Source organism: Populus nigra, chromosome 1 (assembly GCF_951802175.1).
Source record: "Populus nigra chromosome 1, ddPopNigr1.1, whole genome shotgun sequence".
In the NCBI taxonomy this organism is placed as follows: domain Eukaryota; kingdom Viridiplantae; phylum Streptophyta; class Magnoliopsida; order Malpighiales; family Salicaceae; genus Populus; species Populus nigra.
In genome coordinates this window covers 46,596,928-46,612,009 of record NC_084852.1, presented here as the reverse complement: position 1 = coordinate 46,612,009, position 15,082 = coordinate 46,596,928, and the positions used below count along the sequence as shown (strand labels likewise).

Genomic DNA, 15,082 nt, shown 5'->3' with positions numbered 1-15,082 from the left:
TCTAGCTCCTGGCTAGTCAAAAAGACCACCGAAATCAAAGGAGCAATCATCTCTACTAGCTGCCACCAATTTCAAAGAATTGGTGAACCAATCACCTTTTATAGATGAATAGTTGTGGACCAATTTCAAAGAATTGGAGAACCAATCACCAATTTCAAAATCGAATAGCTATTTTGAAAATGCATAGGTTTCGACATAAAAATCTAGAAGAAAAAAAATAAAAAGAAGAAAAAATCATTGACGCCAAACCGAAAGTTCATATACAAGACGCGTCACCAATAAATGAAGGGGCCACCGAGTGGTTTTGAATGCCGTCCTGAAAGCCATCATTTGACCATTATATTACCCCGCACGCGTCACTCAAATGTCGTGACTTCAACCTATACAATGACGAGTGCAATACATGCGTCATTCATCTTTTTTTTTATTAATATTAATATTTATTAAATTTTAGAATACCTTTCATTTAACTTGATAATATATAAAAAACAAGATAAAAAAATAAAAAGGCCCTTGAACATCACCTAAAGAATTTTGTATTCTAAGGATAACCAAGTCTTTTCACTAAGCTTTTTTAAAAATAATCTAAACAACCCTGAAGCTAGTTCATTTTTTTTTTTTGCTTTTAATTATAAGTTAGTAATTTTAATGTATAAAAAATATAATAATACTCAATTATCTCCAGGTCAAATATTTTTAATGAAAAAAATAAAATAATCATTTTACTATTTCGATGCACGATACAAACCAGCATAAAGCTAGCTATGTTGAAACCCCTTACCGTTTTAGTTTTTTCAATGTTTCAAAGGTCAGAGATGACATCCAATAATGCACATTCATATTCAAACTAAGTATCGAAAGAGGTTCCCTTTTGTTCTTGCTCTAGTTCTCCTTATCTGACAAACAGGCACGCAACTTAACCATGAAGTATCAAGTTTGTTTTCTTCAGGTTCCATTTCTTAGTCGTTACAACTTGCAAGTTAGAAGTGATGAAACATAACTTGACCAGCCAAGACATCCTGCTGCTTTCGTAGGCTTACAAAGACAAGTAAGATAGACCATCTGTAACGTGTTTGGTTAGTGTTCTAGGAGTAAGTATATACTCTCCGGACAAGAAGTAGACAGAAACATGCCTCCAGGATGTTACCTAAATAAACAAAATCTTAACCAAAGAAGAAAGATATAACATTACCATGAACCAGAAATATCTGCATCCAATCTGAGACAAGGAAAATGAAAAATCATTCATCCGATTTACATATAGCCTCGAAGAACACAGCTTCACATCCATCATGTGTTAACAGATTGCAGCTTCCATCCTATGTGCCACTCAGCAAATGACGCAACACGATAAATGGAAGCAAACAAAGAAAAACTGAACCTACTCTGCATTGGATCCTTGTTTTCTCCTTGACCTACTACACAACTTGGAAGGTGGGGAGGAAGAAAACTCGAAAGGTAGAGGCGGTAGATCCATCTCCCCCTTCAAAATATTGACAATCTCTCCGATAGCTGGCCGTAATTCAGGCATCCTCTGCAAGCATGACAGCGCCAAGTTTATACACAAGCTTGCCTGCTCCTTGTTGTATTCATCTTTCACTCTTTCATCTACAAGTTCTAAGATGTTCCCAGTTTGAGCTAACTGCCTGCACCAACTTATTAAATTTGCTTTCTCAAGCTTCATGGGGGAAGCAAGAACATGTAATGGCCTTCTACCGGAGACAATCACAAGAATTAAAACCCCTAAGCTGTATATATCAGCCTTCTCCATCAAGTACCCGCAGCCACCACATTCTGGTGCGACATAACATAGCGTGCCTCTCATGCTTGTTGTACTGCTTAACTCGCGACTAAAAAGATCCCCACTCCACATATCACTTCCAGTAGATCGCGCATTCTTTTTCTTCCACCCCCTTCTGAAACTGAACTCCCCATTTTGATCAGTATCATTTTGGTTCTGTTCTCCCATTTTCTCTCGTCTATGAAATCTAAACCTGCGACCAAGATCAAAATGTGGTATTCTAAACCCTCCTTTCCACTTTGTTTCAAGATTCTCCAGCTTACTACCCTTCTGGTTTATCCCATCCAAGTGCTGCTCATCTTTCCACCACTCTTGCATCTTCCTATTTTTCTTCCGACGATTTTTCCTGCCTTCATGTTCCTTCTTCTCAAATCCACTAACATGATTTTCAAACTTGAATTCTTTTAATCGAGGAGGTTCGTCTGCATCGTCTAATTTATCTAATGGGACCATACGACGCAATTCTTTTCTTCCAGGAGTACTTCTCTTCTCGTCATCCCAATCTAGATTTGCTGAGGGGCAATCTTGGCTCCCTATCCACTCCATGACATAATCTTTACTACACAATTCACCACTCCCATCCTGTCTCCACCACCAATCCTTTCCCCATTGTTTTGTACTAGCTATATCATCAACAACCGAGGAGCTATTGCAATTCAGCTCCTTACTATGATCGTTACTACAAAAATCACCATCATAAGGCACAAATTTACAATTCCAATCACCCCATCCAATATCAACACTAGAAACCTCCTTCCCCTTCCCATTCCTTACCTTAACAACACTCTCACTCACAATATTGGCATTATCATTCAAAGAATTCAAGTTCAAAGCTTTAACATTATAGCATGTTCTGTTATTTTTTGACGAAGAAGAAGCTTGTAAAGCAAGAGCAAAATCTACCTCGTGACAACTCTCCACAGGGGTACCATTTGCTGGTGTCTCTGAAGTCACATTCCCAGAAAGCTCTTGACTCTTCCATAGCTCTTGACTCTTCCAAAGCTCTTGACTCTTTCCCAAATCTTGACTAAACAAATCCACTCCAAAATCCCCCTCCCCTTTAATCCTTGATAACCCAAAATCTGAAATCTTTGCTTTCAAATCAAAATCAAGCAAAACATTGCTTGGTTTAATATCCCCATGAATCACTGGGGGGTCACATCCACGGTGCAGAAACTCAAGTGCTTTTGCAACATCAAGAATGATACTAATCCTTCTCTCCCAGCAAATACTCAAATGACCATCCCCAAATAACAATTCTTGCAAGCTTTTATTTGGCACATACTCGTAAACAAGTAAGCGTTTATTCTTTTCAACACAGTACCCCAAAAGAATAACCAAGAAAGGTGATCTTAAACCACCAAGAATCTGCAACTCATTCTGAAACTCTCTCTCTGATTGCAAGGAAAGAGTATCAAGCCTCTTAATAGCATATAACTTGCCATCTCTTGCAATGCCTCTAAAGACAGTAGCAGTACCTCCTTTGCCAATAATATTTGCATCATCAAAATCATCAGTGGCAATCTTTAGCTCTTTGTATGAAAACCTTTGGAGCCTTAAAGGAGCACTAGAGTCAAAAGGGATGGTTCTTGAACGTTTCAAAAGTGTGCACCAAAGATGGTAAAGAAAGTAAACAATTGCAAAGATTAGGACCACAGAGGCTGAGATCGTGAGTGTCATAAACAAGATTCTGGTTTTGGTTAAGAAACTGGGTCTAGGATGGTCAAAACTTGGAGATAAGGGTCTTGAAGGCATGGTTCGGTGGTTTGGAATTCTGGGTTTCTAGTGTTAATTAGCTAGCTAGTTTGGTCTCAAGATTTGGTGAAGAAAGAAAACGTGTCGATGGGATACTCGTTTCTTTTTCTTCTTGGGGTGGGGGTGTTTAGTTTTTATTTGCACTTCTTGTTGCAATCTGTATCCAATGTTATAAGTTGCTTTACAGTAGGATAATCAAAGTGAAATGATATTGTTGTTTACAATAATAGTCAATGACATTGATAATAGATTCTTAATTTTTAATTCTAGTGATACTGTTATTCACTGATCATTTTCTTTTTTAAAAAATAAGTGATTAGGAGATGAACCATCAATTAGGAAAAGATGGTGGCGCAGGGAGGGTCCCAAGATGCTTTTGACTAAAGAGGAAGTTTGAGAAGACAAAGTCCGAAGCAGCACGGATAAGATAAAGAAAATGGAGGGAACATGGATTACAGTGACAGTAGAGAGTGATTCTTGTCCTAAGCACTGTATGGAGGCGCGTGGTGTTTATGGTCTTGGACTTTGGATCTTGGTGGTTGAGATGCCAAAAGTGGAAGAGATAGTGGAGTGGAGATGCTTTGCTTGCTACTAATGGGGTTCTGGGTTGATTCTCCGAGAGAGGATATCGATGCTCAGCCAAACTGAACCGCCACTTTCAAACTTGAAATTGATGCAAGAATCTGGATAGTACATGGGAGATAAAGTGTACTTCTGTCCAATCTAGTTTTTGCCGAATCACTGATTCCATCACCAACTGAATTTATTCCGTATATTTGTCTAGTTCAGTGTCAGAAAGAAGAAGCAAGGGGCCATGTTGCTAAATTGTAATCCAGGGCAACTAGCTAGTAATTCAGAAGAATTATAGGCTTGATGTACTTGTGATAATTTATTTTTCTTGATCTCTAATAATAAAGATCATATGTGTTATTCAGATTAGATCCTTTAAATGTTTTATTGGTGGATCTAGAGTTCTATCTAAATCTATGTGTTCATGGATTTTTGGTTTTCCTTCCCTCCCACTAAAAGTTTGGCCTCTCTCTTTTGTTTTTTTGAAGTTTGCTTCCTTTATTGTTGAGCTGTCCTCTCTTCTAAATAAGGTCATGGTGTTTGTAGCTTATTGATTGAAAGACATTGATATCGACTAGTAGATGAGGATCGTTCATCAACAGAGTTTAGTAATGCGATCTGTTCTTTGTTGATTCATGGCAAACCTATCTATCAGTATATGATACTACAAGTGTTTGTGTAGATTGTTAATAAATAAAGAAGAAAATTATGTTTATACTATATGTTTATCCCATGTTTTTAAAAACAAACACTTCCTCTTAAGTGTTTATAAATGTGAATTTATATTATATAGTAAATAAAGTAAAAGACAAGGTGAATAAGTTTTTTTAGTGAGTTTTTCAATACTATTATATAAATATTTATAATATTAAAAGATTAATTAGTTTTTGAATTAATTTCTTTAATTTTTATAATTAATTTTGATATTTGTGACTGTTAAGATAAAACTGAATAACAATTATTCAATTTAATTTAAAATATAATTACTTTATAATATTAAAAGACATAATATTTCATTATAATGTTTTCAAGTTTAATAAAACTTGTTACTACTAAAAGAAAAAATATATGAAAAAAAATATTTTTTTTCTTTTATCTTCTCTTTTTATTTTTTTAGAGATTCAGATGATTTAGTTGTATTTTCAAGGTGTTATCTCTATATAAGATAAATAAATATCTTAAAAATAATATTTTCAGATCTTTAAACCAACTCTTTGTTTATTTCTATCTTAAATAATTTCTCAATCAATAAGTTCCTACAAAATTTCCCCCAAAGATAGGAGCTCAATAGTGGAAGTTTTAGAGAGTTTAGTTTGCAGCAAAATCATAGCATTCGCTACTTGGAAGAATTTTCAGCATCTAAGCTGTTGTCAGATCTACTTCAAACAATAAGATGAATAGTTTGCTTGGTATGCAAAATATTTTAAAAAAATTCTTTTAGCTTAGAAATATATGAAAACATTTTATTATTTTTACATAAACATATTAAAATTATTAAAAAAATACTAAAAAACATCAACTTAATATTTTTTTTAAAATCAAATGCACCCAAACACAAAAACAAAAAGTGATTTCATTCCCACCAACTATTTACTTCCTTTGATAATAAGGTGAACACAGTGATACATTGGAGTATAATATTTTGATATAAATCAATCATTATTTTCCATTTAAAGAAAAATATCATTGTGAAGAACAACAATTCAAGATGTTAAAACAGTCTTCAATGTGACTTCATTTGTGAAAATGTCTTACTGCATTTTGTTGTGACATTTTCAAAAGTAGAAAACCTTTCTATGTTTTTATTTTATTTTATTACTATAGATGTTCAGGTTAGCTTGCGCGCACCTCGACTAATCTCACGGACTCTGAAGTTAACAACCATGTAAACTTAATTTTAGTGGTCATCATATTAACAACTATATGACTTAAATCTGAGACAATAGAAAAACAAACCCCTTAATCTCAGACTCTTATCATTTTGCCACCTACTAGCTATGTCTCCTTCGAAGTTGGACCGATTAATTTCAGTATTCACATGTGACTTAACACGATTTGCTTTTTCTTGTTTCGTTTTCCCCCCTCCAAAGAGAGAACGTGTGATTATGGCTCCACTCTTTCTTTCTTTTGTGTGAGATCAAAGTCTAAATTTGTTTGAGACGATGCCACCAAGATCAAAGTCAGAATTCATGCACATTGGCTCCATAAACCAACGTGCTTTTGGTCATGAAATGCTCCTCCACCCTTTTTCCTCTAGCAAATTGCTTCCATTAACTTTAATTATGATCTCTCTGTAAAATGCTGCACGGATGCACCGAACAGAAGCTGTGAGAAGGCAGGGAACAACCCTAAGCTGTTTGAATGATCTAGTTGCTTCTACTAACAGCAAAAAAAAGAAGGTTCCAAAGAGCCCCACCTACAACAAAATAAAGCAAAACAATATTATTAGCATTTCGCAAATACACATGTATTAAACACTATTCGTTGGAATAGTATAATGATGTTTTGTCATGAAACCTTTCAACTTGTCACGGGGTTAAGGTGATCTTTTCGGACATATTTGTCTCTTACATATTGTGTGAGGTTAAATTAATTATTTTATTTTTTATTGTATATTATAGATAAAATTAATATAATTCTTTTACATGATTTTTTTTATCATTTTATATTAATTTTATTGTAAAATCAAAGGTTACTCATGTTATTATTATAACTGAAACATATTAAATATTATTAAAAAAACTTGCGTGCCAGTACGTGGATGACCTCTATGTTGTTTGGGCAGTGCGTGGACTAGATGTATTTTTTGTTTGGCTTCGATGATTTTTTTTTTCTCTCTCTTCTCCTTGAATTCAACGCTAGCCTCTTCAAGATTTCAAACTAGCCCCTTCAATTTCTTTTTATTTCACATTTGTTCCTTGTCCTTTTGATTATTTTTTTTAATAATCTATAAAATTATAAATATTTTCTAGTTTCATTCCTTTTAATTTTTTTAATTTTTAAAATTTGATCCTCATTTTTTTATTGCTATTTATTTTATTCAGAATCATTTTTTAGATTGTTTTTTTTACAATTTCATCCTTTATAGTTTTTTTTCCTATCAGATTTGATCCTCATTTTTTTATTGCTATTTCTTTTACTTTGACAAGTTTTTTAAATTGATTTTTTCTCAAGACTTCATCATTCAAAATTAAATTGGTTGGGAATTAAGATTTTTTATTGAACTCGGGTTTAAGATTTCACGGGTTGCGAGTTTTAGAGATTTGCCCGAGTTTAGGAGGTTTGCTTGTTTTTTTTTCTTTTTAAAGCAATATTTTTTTTTACCTTTTTTAGAGTTTTGCTTTATTATTTTTTATAATTGATCTTTTATAAGATTAGCCTTGAGTTCATGACCAGAGTTACTATTTTTAAAAGTTAAAGTGGGTTGACTTTTATTTTTTTGTTCTTGAGTTATTTTAATTTCATCTTTCAATATTTAATTTATTAAAAATTTATCTCCTTATCTTTTTTTTCATTTCTTTTCTATTAAATTATCCTAATTCCATGTTCATAGTCATAAATTTTACGGGGTGAGCTGAGTTAAATACATTAAAAGAAAAACAGAGGAGGCTAGTTGAGGTTATGGGAGGAATGTTGCTATTGTGATAATGGTGTCTAACGCACACACAGAGTTTGCTGTAGTGTGCTGTAGCCGATACTGAGCAAAGGAACATCGATGGTGGTGGAAGGTGGGGTCTGTCCACCAACAGGAAGTTGGGATTTCTGATTGAAGACATTGGATCCTCTTTCCTTTCCTTAAATCCATTGCTGTCTCTGTATTTCTCTCTGTTCTTAGTTCTGATGGCTTCATACATGTCCTGCTTTGCATTTGCGTAAATCTAATATATCTCCATAGTACACATCATTTCAATCTCAAAAGAAAAGGCCACAAACATTACTTGTTGGATTATTTAATGTTTTTAATCAATCATAATAATATTTTATTTAAAATTTGTTGTAAATACTTAAAGATATTACCATATAAGATTACTGTTCTTAATAAATGTTATTGATTTTTTGTTAAACATCATAAATAAAGCGTAACTTTTTAATGAAATGCATTTTCAATAACAAAAATAGAAATTATTGAATGTTAAACTAACAAACTAGCCAATTATTTAATTATGTGTGCTCTAAATATCATATATGGATCTTGGGATAATTTTTGTTACAATGGTATCAGCGCCTTTATACATGCTTTAGGACCAAAATCATTGCTTTTAACTGAAAGACACAGGAATTATGGTTCATAATTAAGGATGTAGAACACAGACCAATGGAGATAATCGACCCCGCCTGGTAGCTAGTATAAGACATCAAGCTCAGTTCATATCTTCTTCACAACGTGCCATGCATATATAATTCACCAGATGGATCCCTTGAAGAACAACACGTCATGTGAGGTGCAGCGGCACACACTAGAAACAGAGATATGAGAGTGTCACGACCCGAAACCTGGATCCATGACCGGCACATAGGTAAGGTTTCCCTTCAAAGTTCTATATCTATGTGAACCCAAACTTACATACAAACTTCTCCTAACTCAATCAGAGTTCAACGCAGCATTAATAACAAAATTTAACTTTATAATATAATTCGATTGACTTAATACAAGAGTTAATAAAATTTTATAATTATGGAGCACTAACTAGATATAAAGGAAAATGTACAAATTTACAACCAAAAGAGCAGGTTCTGAAGGTCCAACAAAAATGACCAGCTATCAAATTATAAGCATGAAAAGATAAATAATAAGATGGTGAGTTCAACAACTCAGTGAGTAGATAACGTTCAATACACAAACACGAGGTAATACAACAATGAGAGTATATATACAATTATGGCTCTAGGTTCTTATAGGAAGGTTTCTCAAATAGGTCATAACAAGAATATCATATGGTAAAACTCGTCAGAAAATCAAAATGCAATAAGCATGAGGCTCCGTACTGTGGGATGATCAGTTCACACAGGTTGGTGACTCTCTCGACCAACTAGGATTCAGATATGATGTGCACAAAGACTAACACTACCATATTAGCATGGGTATTCTAACTGACATACCATAAATTCATAATCATAATCAAACAGACATAATCATATCTCAAGGCTCAACTCATGACATCAATCAAATGAGGAGCTATCAATTCAGAAGTCAATTCAAAATATATACTGGTTCATATCAAAAATTCAGATTCAACAATTGATCATACTTTATCATAATAAGGATAATAATCAACATATCTATTATTAAGAAGCATGATCCAAATCATATTAACAAATCAAATATTTATAATATTTCTCATGCATATGGAAAATTATCCACTCACCTGACTCAAAGCAAATAGAAGTCAAAAGAAGATACCGAAGGAAATCCTAATGGCGTCCCGCCAATAGAATATCAGGATTATCTGAATATAAAAAAGACATATTCAAGAATGACTCAAAAGAATATATAACCTATTTAATACACTTATCTAATGGTGTATTACATAACTCTATATGTTTTTGAACTAACTAGTTAATTTTCTCAAAAATCCAAAATTTAACGGGTTTCCCGAAATCTAATCTATAATAAAACAAATAATAAAATTGGTAATAATTCACTAAATAACCCTCAATTATTCATCAAACCAATATGCAAAAGCTAATATTACAGCTAGGGACCAATCTGAATTTTTATCATATTTTTAAGGGTCAAATTGTAACTTTTATCAAATTGAAGGACCAAACTAAAAATACCATAAATCCATGACTATACTGAAATTATGTCCATAAGTCATCCTCATTTCTGTCCAGAATATCTCATTATGCTCCAGGGACCATTCTGGAATTTTACCAAAATTTTTAGGGTCATATTTTAATTTTTGTCAAATTGGAGGACCAAATTGAAAGTGTTAAAATTTCATAACTATACAGCAATTCTGCCCATAATTCATATTTTATTCTGTTCAGAATCTCGGAATATGCTCCAGGGACCAATCTGTAAATTTTCTAAAGTTTGGGGACTAAACTGTAATTTCCATAAATTGAGGGACCAAATTGAATTTTCATCATCTTCAACCTCCAACCTAGAATTTCAAAAGAAAACCCATTGTTCTTTCCTTATTTCTAACACAAATTCACCATTCAAATAAAATCATAACTCAAAATCATCATTTTTATCTACAATCTCTGAAATTCAACTTAACAATCCATTACCCACAATAATCAACCTTATAACATTCAATTTAATTCATCAATTAAACCCAAAACATAAATTTTCAAAACCTTAACATTCATCAAAACTGAAATTAAAGCTAAAGAAAACATATTATACACATTTAAGTATAATCTTACCCTTTTTATTTATTTCCTTCAACTTCTTTCTATTTCCCTTCTAATTTTCTTCTTTTCTCTTCTTCTTCTTTCTCCCTTCTCTCTCCTGCCGATTCTCTCTCAAATTTTCAGATCCCTCTTTTGTTTTTTTTTTCTTCTATTTATATTTATTATGTTTATCTAATTACCACACTACTCCTCATTTATTTATACCCACTCTTTAAGCCACCAAGAGCTTTGTTGCCATTTCCTATCTTTTAAACAAAACATTACAGAGAGAGCCCCCATTAGGATTATTAATCTTCAATCAAGATAAGACATTATTCATTACTATAACATCAACAAGGTTTATTAGGCGAATTTATTATTCAAATTAAGTTTCCAAATTGACCAATCAACATTGAAAGAAGGCTTCTGTGTAATGTCAAAGTTTGGTGAATATAATGTCAAAAATGAATTGAAAAGGAAATGCTAAAACAAAAGGATGTTTCAAGGAAACAATAGATAGTTTGTTTCCCACTATTGTCGTGAAAACAAAAATATTCATGTTTTACTATGTTTTAGTAGTATTGCAAATGCCCTAACAGGCACACAGAAATTGTTACCTTGCTAGTTACGAAGCCTCCTTTGCAATCTAGCTATGATTAGCACTTTCGTCACGTTAAGCCAATCTTCAATGTGGTTCATGAGACGGAAGAAGGCATGCCTCCATGGCCTGTAGAGCAATAAAGTGCCGCAAACGGCCCAAAATCCAGTGGCAAATCCAATCCCCATGCTCAGATAGAATCCTCTGCTTATAAATCCATCCTCATCTTGGATGTCAACATCTTTGCTGCCTTGACTGATTGATGGATCATGAGCTTGTTCTGCTGCACACTCGTTTGAAAGAGGTTTCCCACAAAGTTCTGGATTTTCCAAGAATGAAGTATTGTCAAAGCTCTGGAGTTGAGTGCTTAATGGAATTTTTCCTGACAAGTTGTTATACGAGACATTCAGGCGACTGAGAAAATTCATATCGCGAAGGCCGTCAGGAAGTCCACCAGAAAGTTGATTTGTAGACAAATCAAGAGATTCTAATGATCTCATGAGGCCTATCCTGGGAGGAATGATCCCGGTCAATCGATTATTTGATAAATTTAGCGAAAGCAAGCCCTCAAGTTTCGCTATCCCATCAGGAATTTCTCCACTTAAGTTATTGCTTGAAAGATCCATGCTCTTCAATTGTTCGAGAGTTTTTCCATATTCGAGCTCCATTCCTTTCAATACAACTCTAACACTATCAACATATTCGGAAAAAACATAAGCTGGAGTACGCTTGTTGTTGAAATGAAAAATGGATTCGTGAGTGCTCTCATTCTTTGACATGGCAGAGAAATTGCTGAAGCAATGCGGTATATCATCAGATATATTATCGTGGGAGAGATCCAATATTTGAACATGAGCTAGATGGCAAAGGACCTGTGGTATGGTTCCATCAAGGCAAACTCGAAAGATTTTCTCCAATCCAAGATGGAATTTTGCCAGATAATCTGTTCTCCCCGAGGTCAAGAATTTCCAATTGCGTACAATTGGCTAGTGACGGAGGCAATTCTCCAGACAAACTGTTTTTTCTCAACTTTAATGTCTGGATAGAAACTAGAGAGCCAAGTGAGGCAGGTATCCTCCCTGAAAAATTATTGCTAGCCAAATTAAGGATGTCCAGTTCTTTACACATCATCCAACAGTCAGGTATTTCTCATGAGAGACAATTGTCAGAAAGGTCAAGATAAACTAATCTCTCACAAGCAATTGAACAAAGGTTGGATATAGTTCCTGAAAACAAGTTTTTGGAAAGGTTCAATATTGTTGCATTAAGTGGAAATGGTAAGGAACCGTGCAAGCAGTTGGAACTCATATCGACCGTAGCATAATCTCCTACGACCGATGATAATTTATGCGCTTCACCAGTGATTCGATTGCAAGAGATGTTCAAATAATTCATTTTCAAAGCAAGTTTCCAAAACCAACTACTAATATCATCTGCAATTCCAGCATTGGAGATGTCCAGGTGGGAAATTCTTCTCTGCGTTCGTAGCCATTGAGGAAAACTAGGCCCCAGCTTGAAAGAGCTCATAATTAAAGTATCAAGTTGGAAAGGAGGAGTCCAGTTTAAGCTCAAGTTAAAAACAAATGCATTTGAAGAAATATCCAAGTAAGTTAATTTGGTCAGGTTCAAAAAGTTAATCTCTGAGATTGTTCCATTCATGAAATTTGAGGAGATGTCCAAGTAAGCAAGATCAGAAAGTAGCTGGATATTTTCGATCCAACTCCCATGTAATTTATTACCAGAAAGAACTAATCTAGTTATGAAAGAAAGATTCTTCATATCAGGCACCTCTCCTACCAAATTGTTCCAAGAAAAATCCAATGATTCCAACCTACCAAGATTCGCCAAGGCTCATGGTATTTCACCTTCAAATTGATTCAAAGAAAGATCAAGACTTTCAAGATTAATCATGGCCCCCAAAGCTTTTGGGATTTTTCCTAGAAATTCATTATAACGAAGTTTGAGATGAACAAGGCTATTGTTGAAGTTAAGCAACCAGGGGAAGATTGAAGATGTAAGGCTGTTGGAAGAAAGATCAATGTCTGAAAGTGATGCAGGGGAATAATTGGAATGAAATAATGGTGGAGAAATCACCGAAGAGAGCCCACAACCACTCAAATACAAGTTGTGCAAAGAAGGGAGGCTATTGATTGCTTGAAACAAATCTGTAGTTCCACTCAGGTTTGTGGAGCTCAAATCAAGATGTTTCAAAGCAGGAAGACGAGAAAGCCAGCTAAGACTTTCAACTTTGTGAAAATTATTGTAGCTGAGATCTAGAAAAACCAACCTGGTAAGATTCCCTAGCTGATGAGGTATAGTTCCGCTAAGATCACAAAAGGACATATTGAGATGCATCAAGTGTTTTAAAGAACCAATGAATTGGGGGATGGAGGTTGCTCTAACCTCACTCATATCCAAGTATGCCAAGTGTTTCAGCTCAAGCAAGGGAGAGCTTATATCGCCTTTGAATTGCATGGAATAGTTTATTTCCCCGACAGAATCATAAAACTGGAATATTTCCTGATGATTAAGCTGAAGTGCATAAACATGACCGGTTCTGTTGTTGCACCGAACTCCTGTCCAATTGCAGCAATCATCACCAGTCCCCCATGAAGAAAGCTGATCGTTCTCATCCACGAGGTCATCTTTCAACTTAAGAAGTGCTTGTTTCTCCCTTTCCATGCACATGACTTTAACGTCTACCACACTGGAATTGGTTTGGTACGCATTTGTCGTAATGATGCACACAGTAAGCCAAGAAAGAAAGACAAGAAATGTAAGGTGTGTCCCAGCCATAGTTTGATTGATCAGTGAGTGTTCTGAATCAAGATGAAAGATCAAACTACATCATTGGTGTTAATTAAGTAGTAAATGCTTTAGCTTGTGGAAAACTGTTACTAGTCAATAGTGGTCACTAGTCAACAACCAAGGTGATCATAATGCTTTAGCTTCCGCTCAAACTAACCATTTAAAAGCTTGTATGAGTTTGGAATTAAAAAATTTATTTTTTTTATAATTTTAGGTTCTACTCATGTGGTTGCTAATATAATGACTATTAGAAGTTTACATGGTCGTTAACTTTAGAACATGTAGAATTAGTCGAGATACACACAAGTTAGTCCAAACACCACCTTAAAAAAAAACAAAAAGGACTGCCCATTTAATTCTCTACATAGGAAGCTTCATAAATCCCACCATAAGCCAACAATTGACTTAAAAATGTTTTTATATTAATCTTGTTTTGGCCGAAGGCAAAGCCACTTGTGTTCTTTCCATGAAAAGCAAAATAATGCTATCATAAAAACATGGACTGAGGTTTTTTTTTTTCATATCGGTATTGCTTGTCGAAGTCGTGCACTTCCTCGTCAAGATCATGGTGCTACTTTTTGGATATTGCGCGTTCTTAGTTTCTTGTTAATATATACTGATCAAGCATGGATATGTGCTTTCACGTTAAGATTACTTAATCAATTTGTCCTATAATGAAGGATTAATTTCTCCATGCGGTTTCTAAAACCACTTGATTTCCCAACATATTTTCCAACAATTTTCTTCATCATTTTCATGAAAAAAACACACTATCAAATGAAAAATATCTTAAAAGCGACTCAGAAAAAGATCTAAAATACAAATTCATGTTAGAACCAACGAATAAGAGCCTAAATAAATACTACATATATGGAGCAAAATAAAAGAGTAAAGAAAACTTAAAATAATAAATATTGTTAAGCAGAGTTTTTTTTTTTAAAAAAAAAGATATAAACTCTTGAAATTAATTTTTAAGAGTAAATAATATTGAAAAAAGGAAAAAACTAAAATATTTTAAACCTAAATTAAAATTAATGAAAAATAAATCTTAAAAAAACAAATTCAACGAATTCGGTGCTAATTCAGATTTGGGTTCTAGCACATTTTGACCTGGTCTCTGTACAGATCATCTATATATTCATATATGGTCTGTGAGAGTCTGTAATATTTAAGCTAGCTTGACTCAAATATTATTAAAGGAAATTTAC

The 15,082-nt window shown here is 33.9% G+C and overlaps 2 protein-coding genes and 1 long non-coding RNA gene across 3 annotated transcripts; all 3 read right to left on the bottom strand.

Annotated features, from left to right (window-relative positions):
* Positions 1–923: 923 nt before the first annotated feature.
* LOC133701392 (putative receptor-like protein kinase At1g80870) lies at positions 924–3,737 on the bottom strand. The gene has a single exon (XM_062125300.1). It carries the CDS (start codon positions 3,554–3,556, stop codon positions 1,382–1,384), a length of 2,175 nt encoding a protein of 724 aa, XP_061981284.1. The 5' UTR covers positions 3,557–3,737; the 3' UTR covers positions 924–1,381.
* A 4,542-nt stretch (positions 3,738–8,279) lies between these two features.
* Positions 8,280–10,718, bottom strand: LOC133691443 (uncharacterized). The gene is made up of 3 exons (XR_009841688.1): positions 10,502–10,718; positions 9,493–9,573; positions 8,280–8,620 (listed from the first exon to the last, which is right to left on the bottom strand). It is a non-coding gene; the product is annotated as an uncharacterized LOC133691443 (long non-coding RNA).
* A 371-nt stretch (positions 10,719–11,089) lies between these two features.
* Positions 11,090–13,862, bottom strand: LOC133682424 (receptor-like protein EIX1). Its single transcript, XM_062105777.1, has 2 exons — positions 12,932–13,862; positions 11,090–12,009 (listed from the first exon to the last, which is right to left on the bottom strand). Exons 1-2 carry the CDS (start codon positions 13,860–13,862, stop codon positions 11,090–11,092), a joined length of 1,851 nt encoding a protein of 616 aa, XP_061961761.1.
* Positions 13,863–15,082: the final 1,220 nt, after the last annotated feature.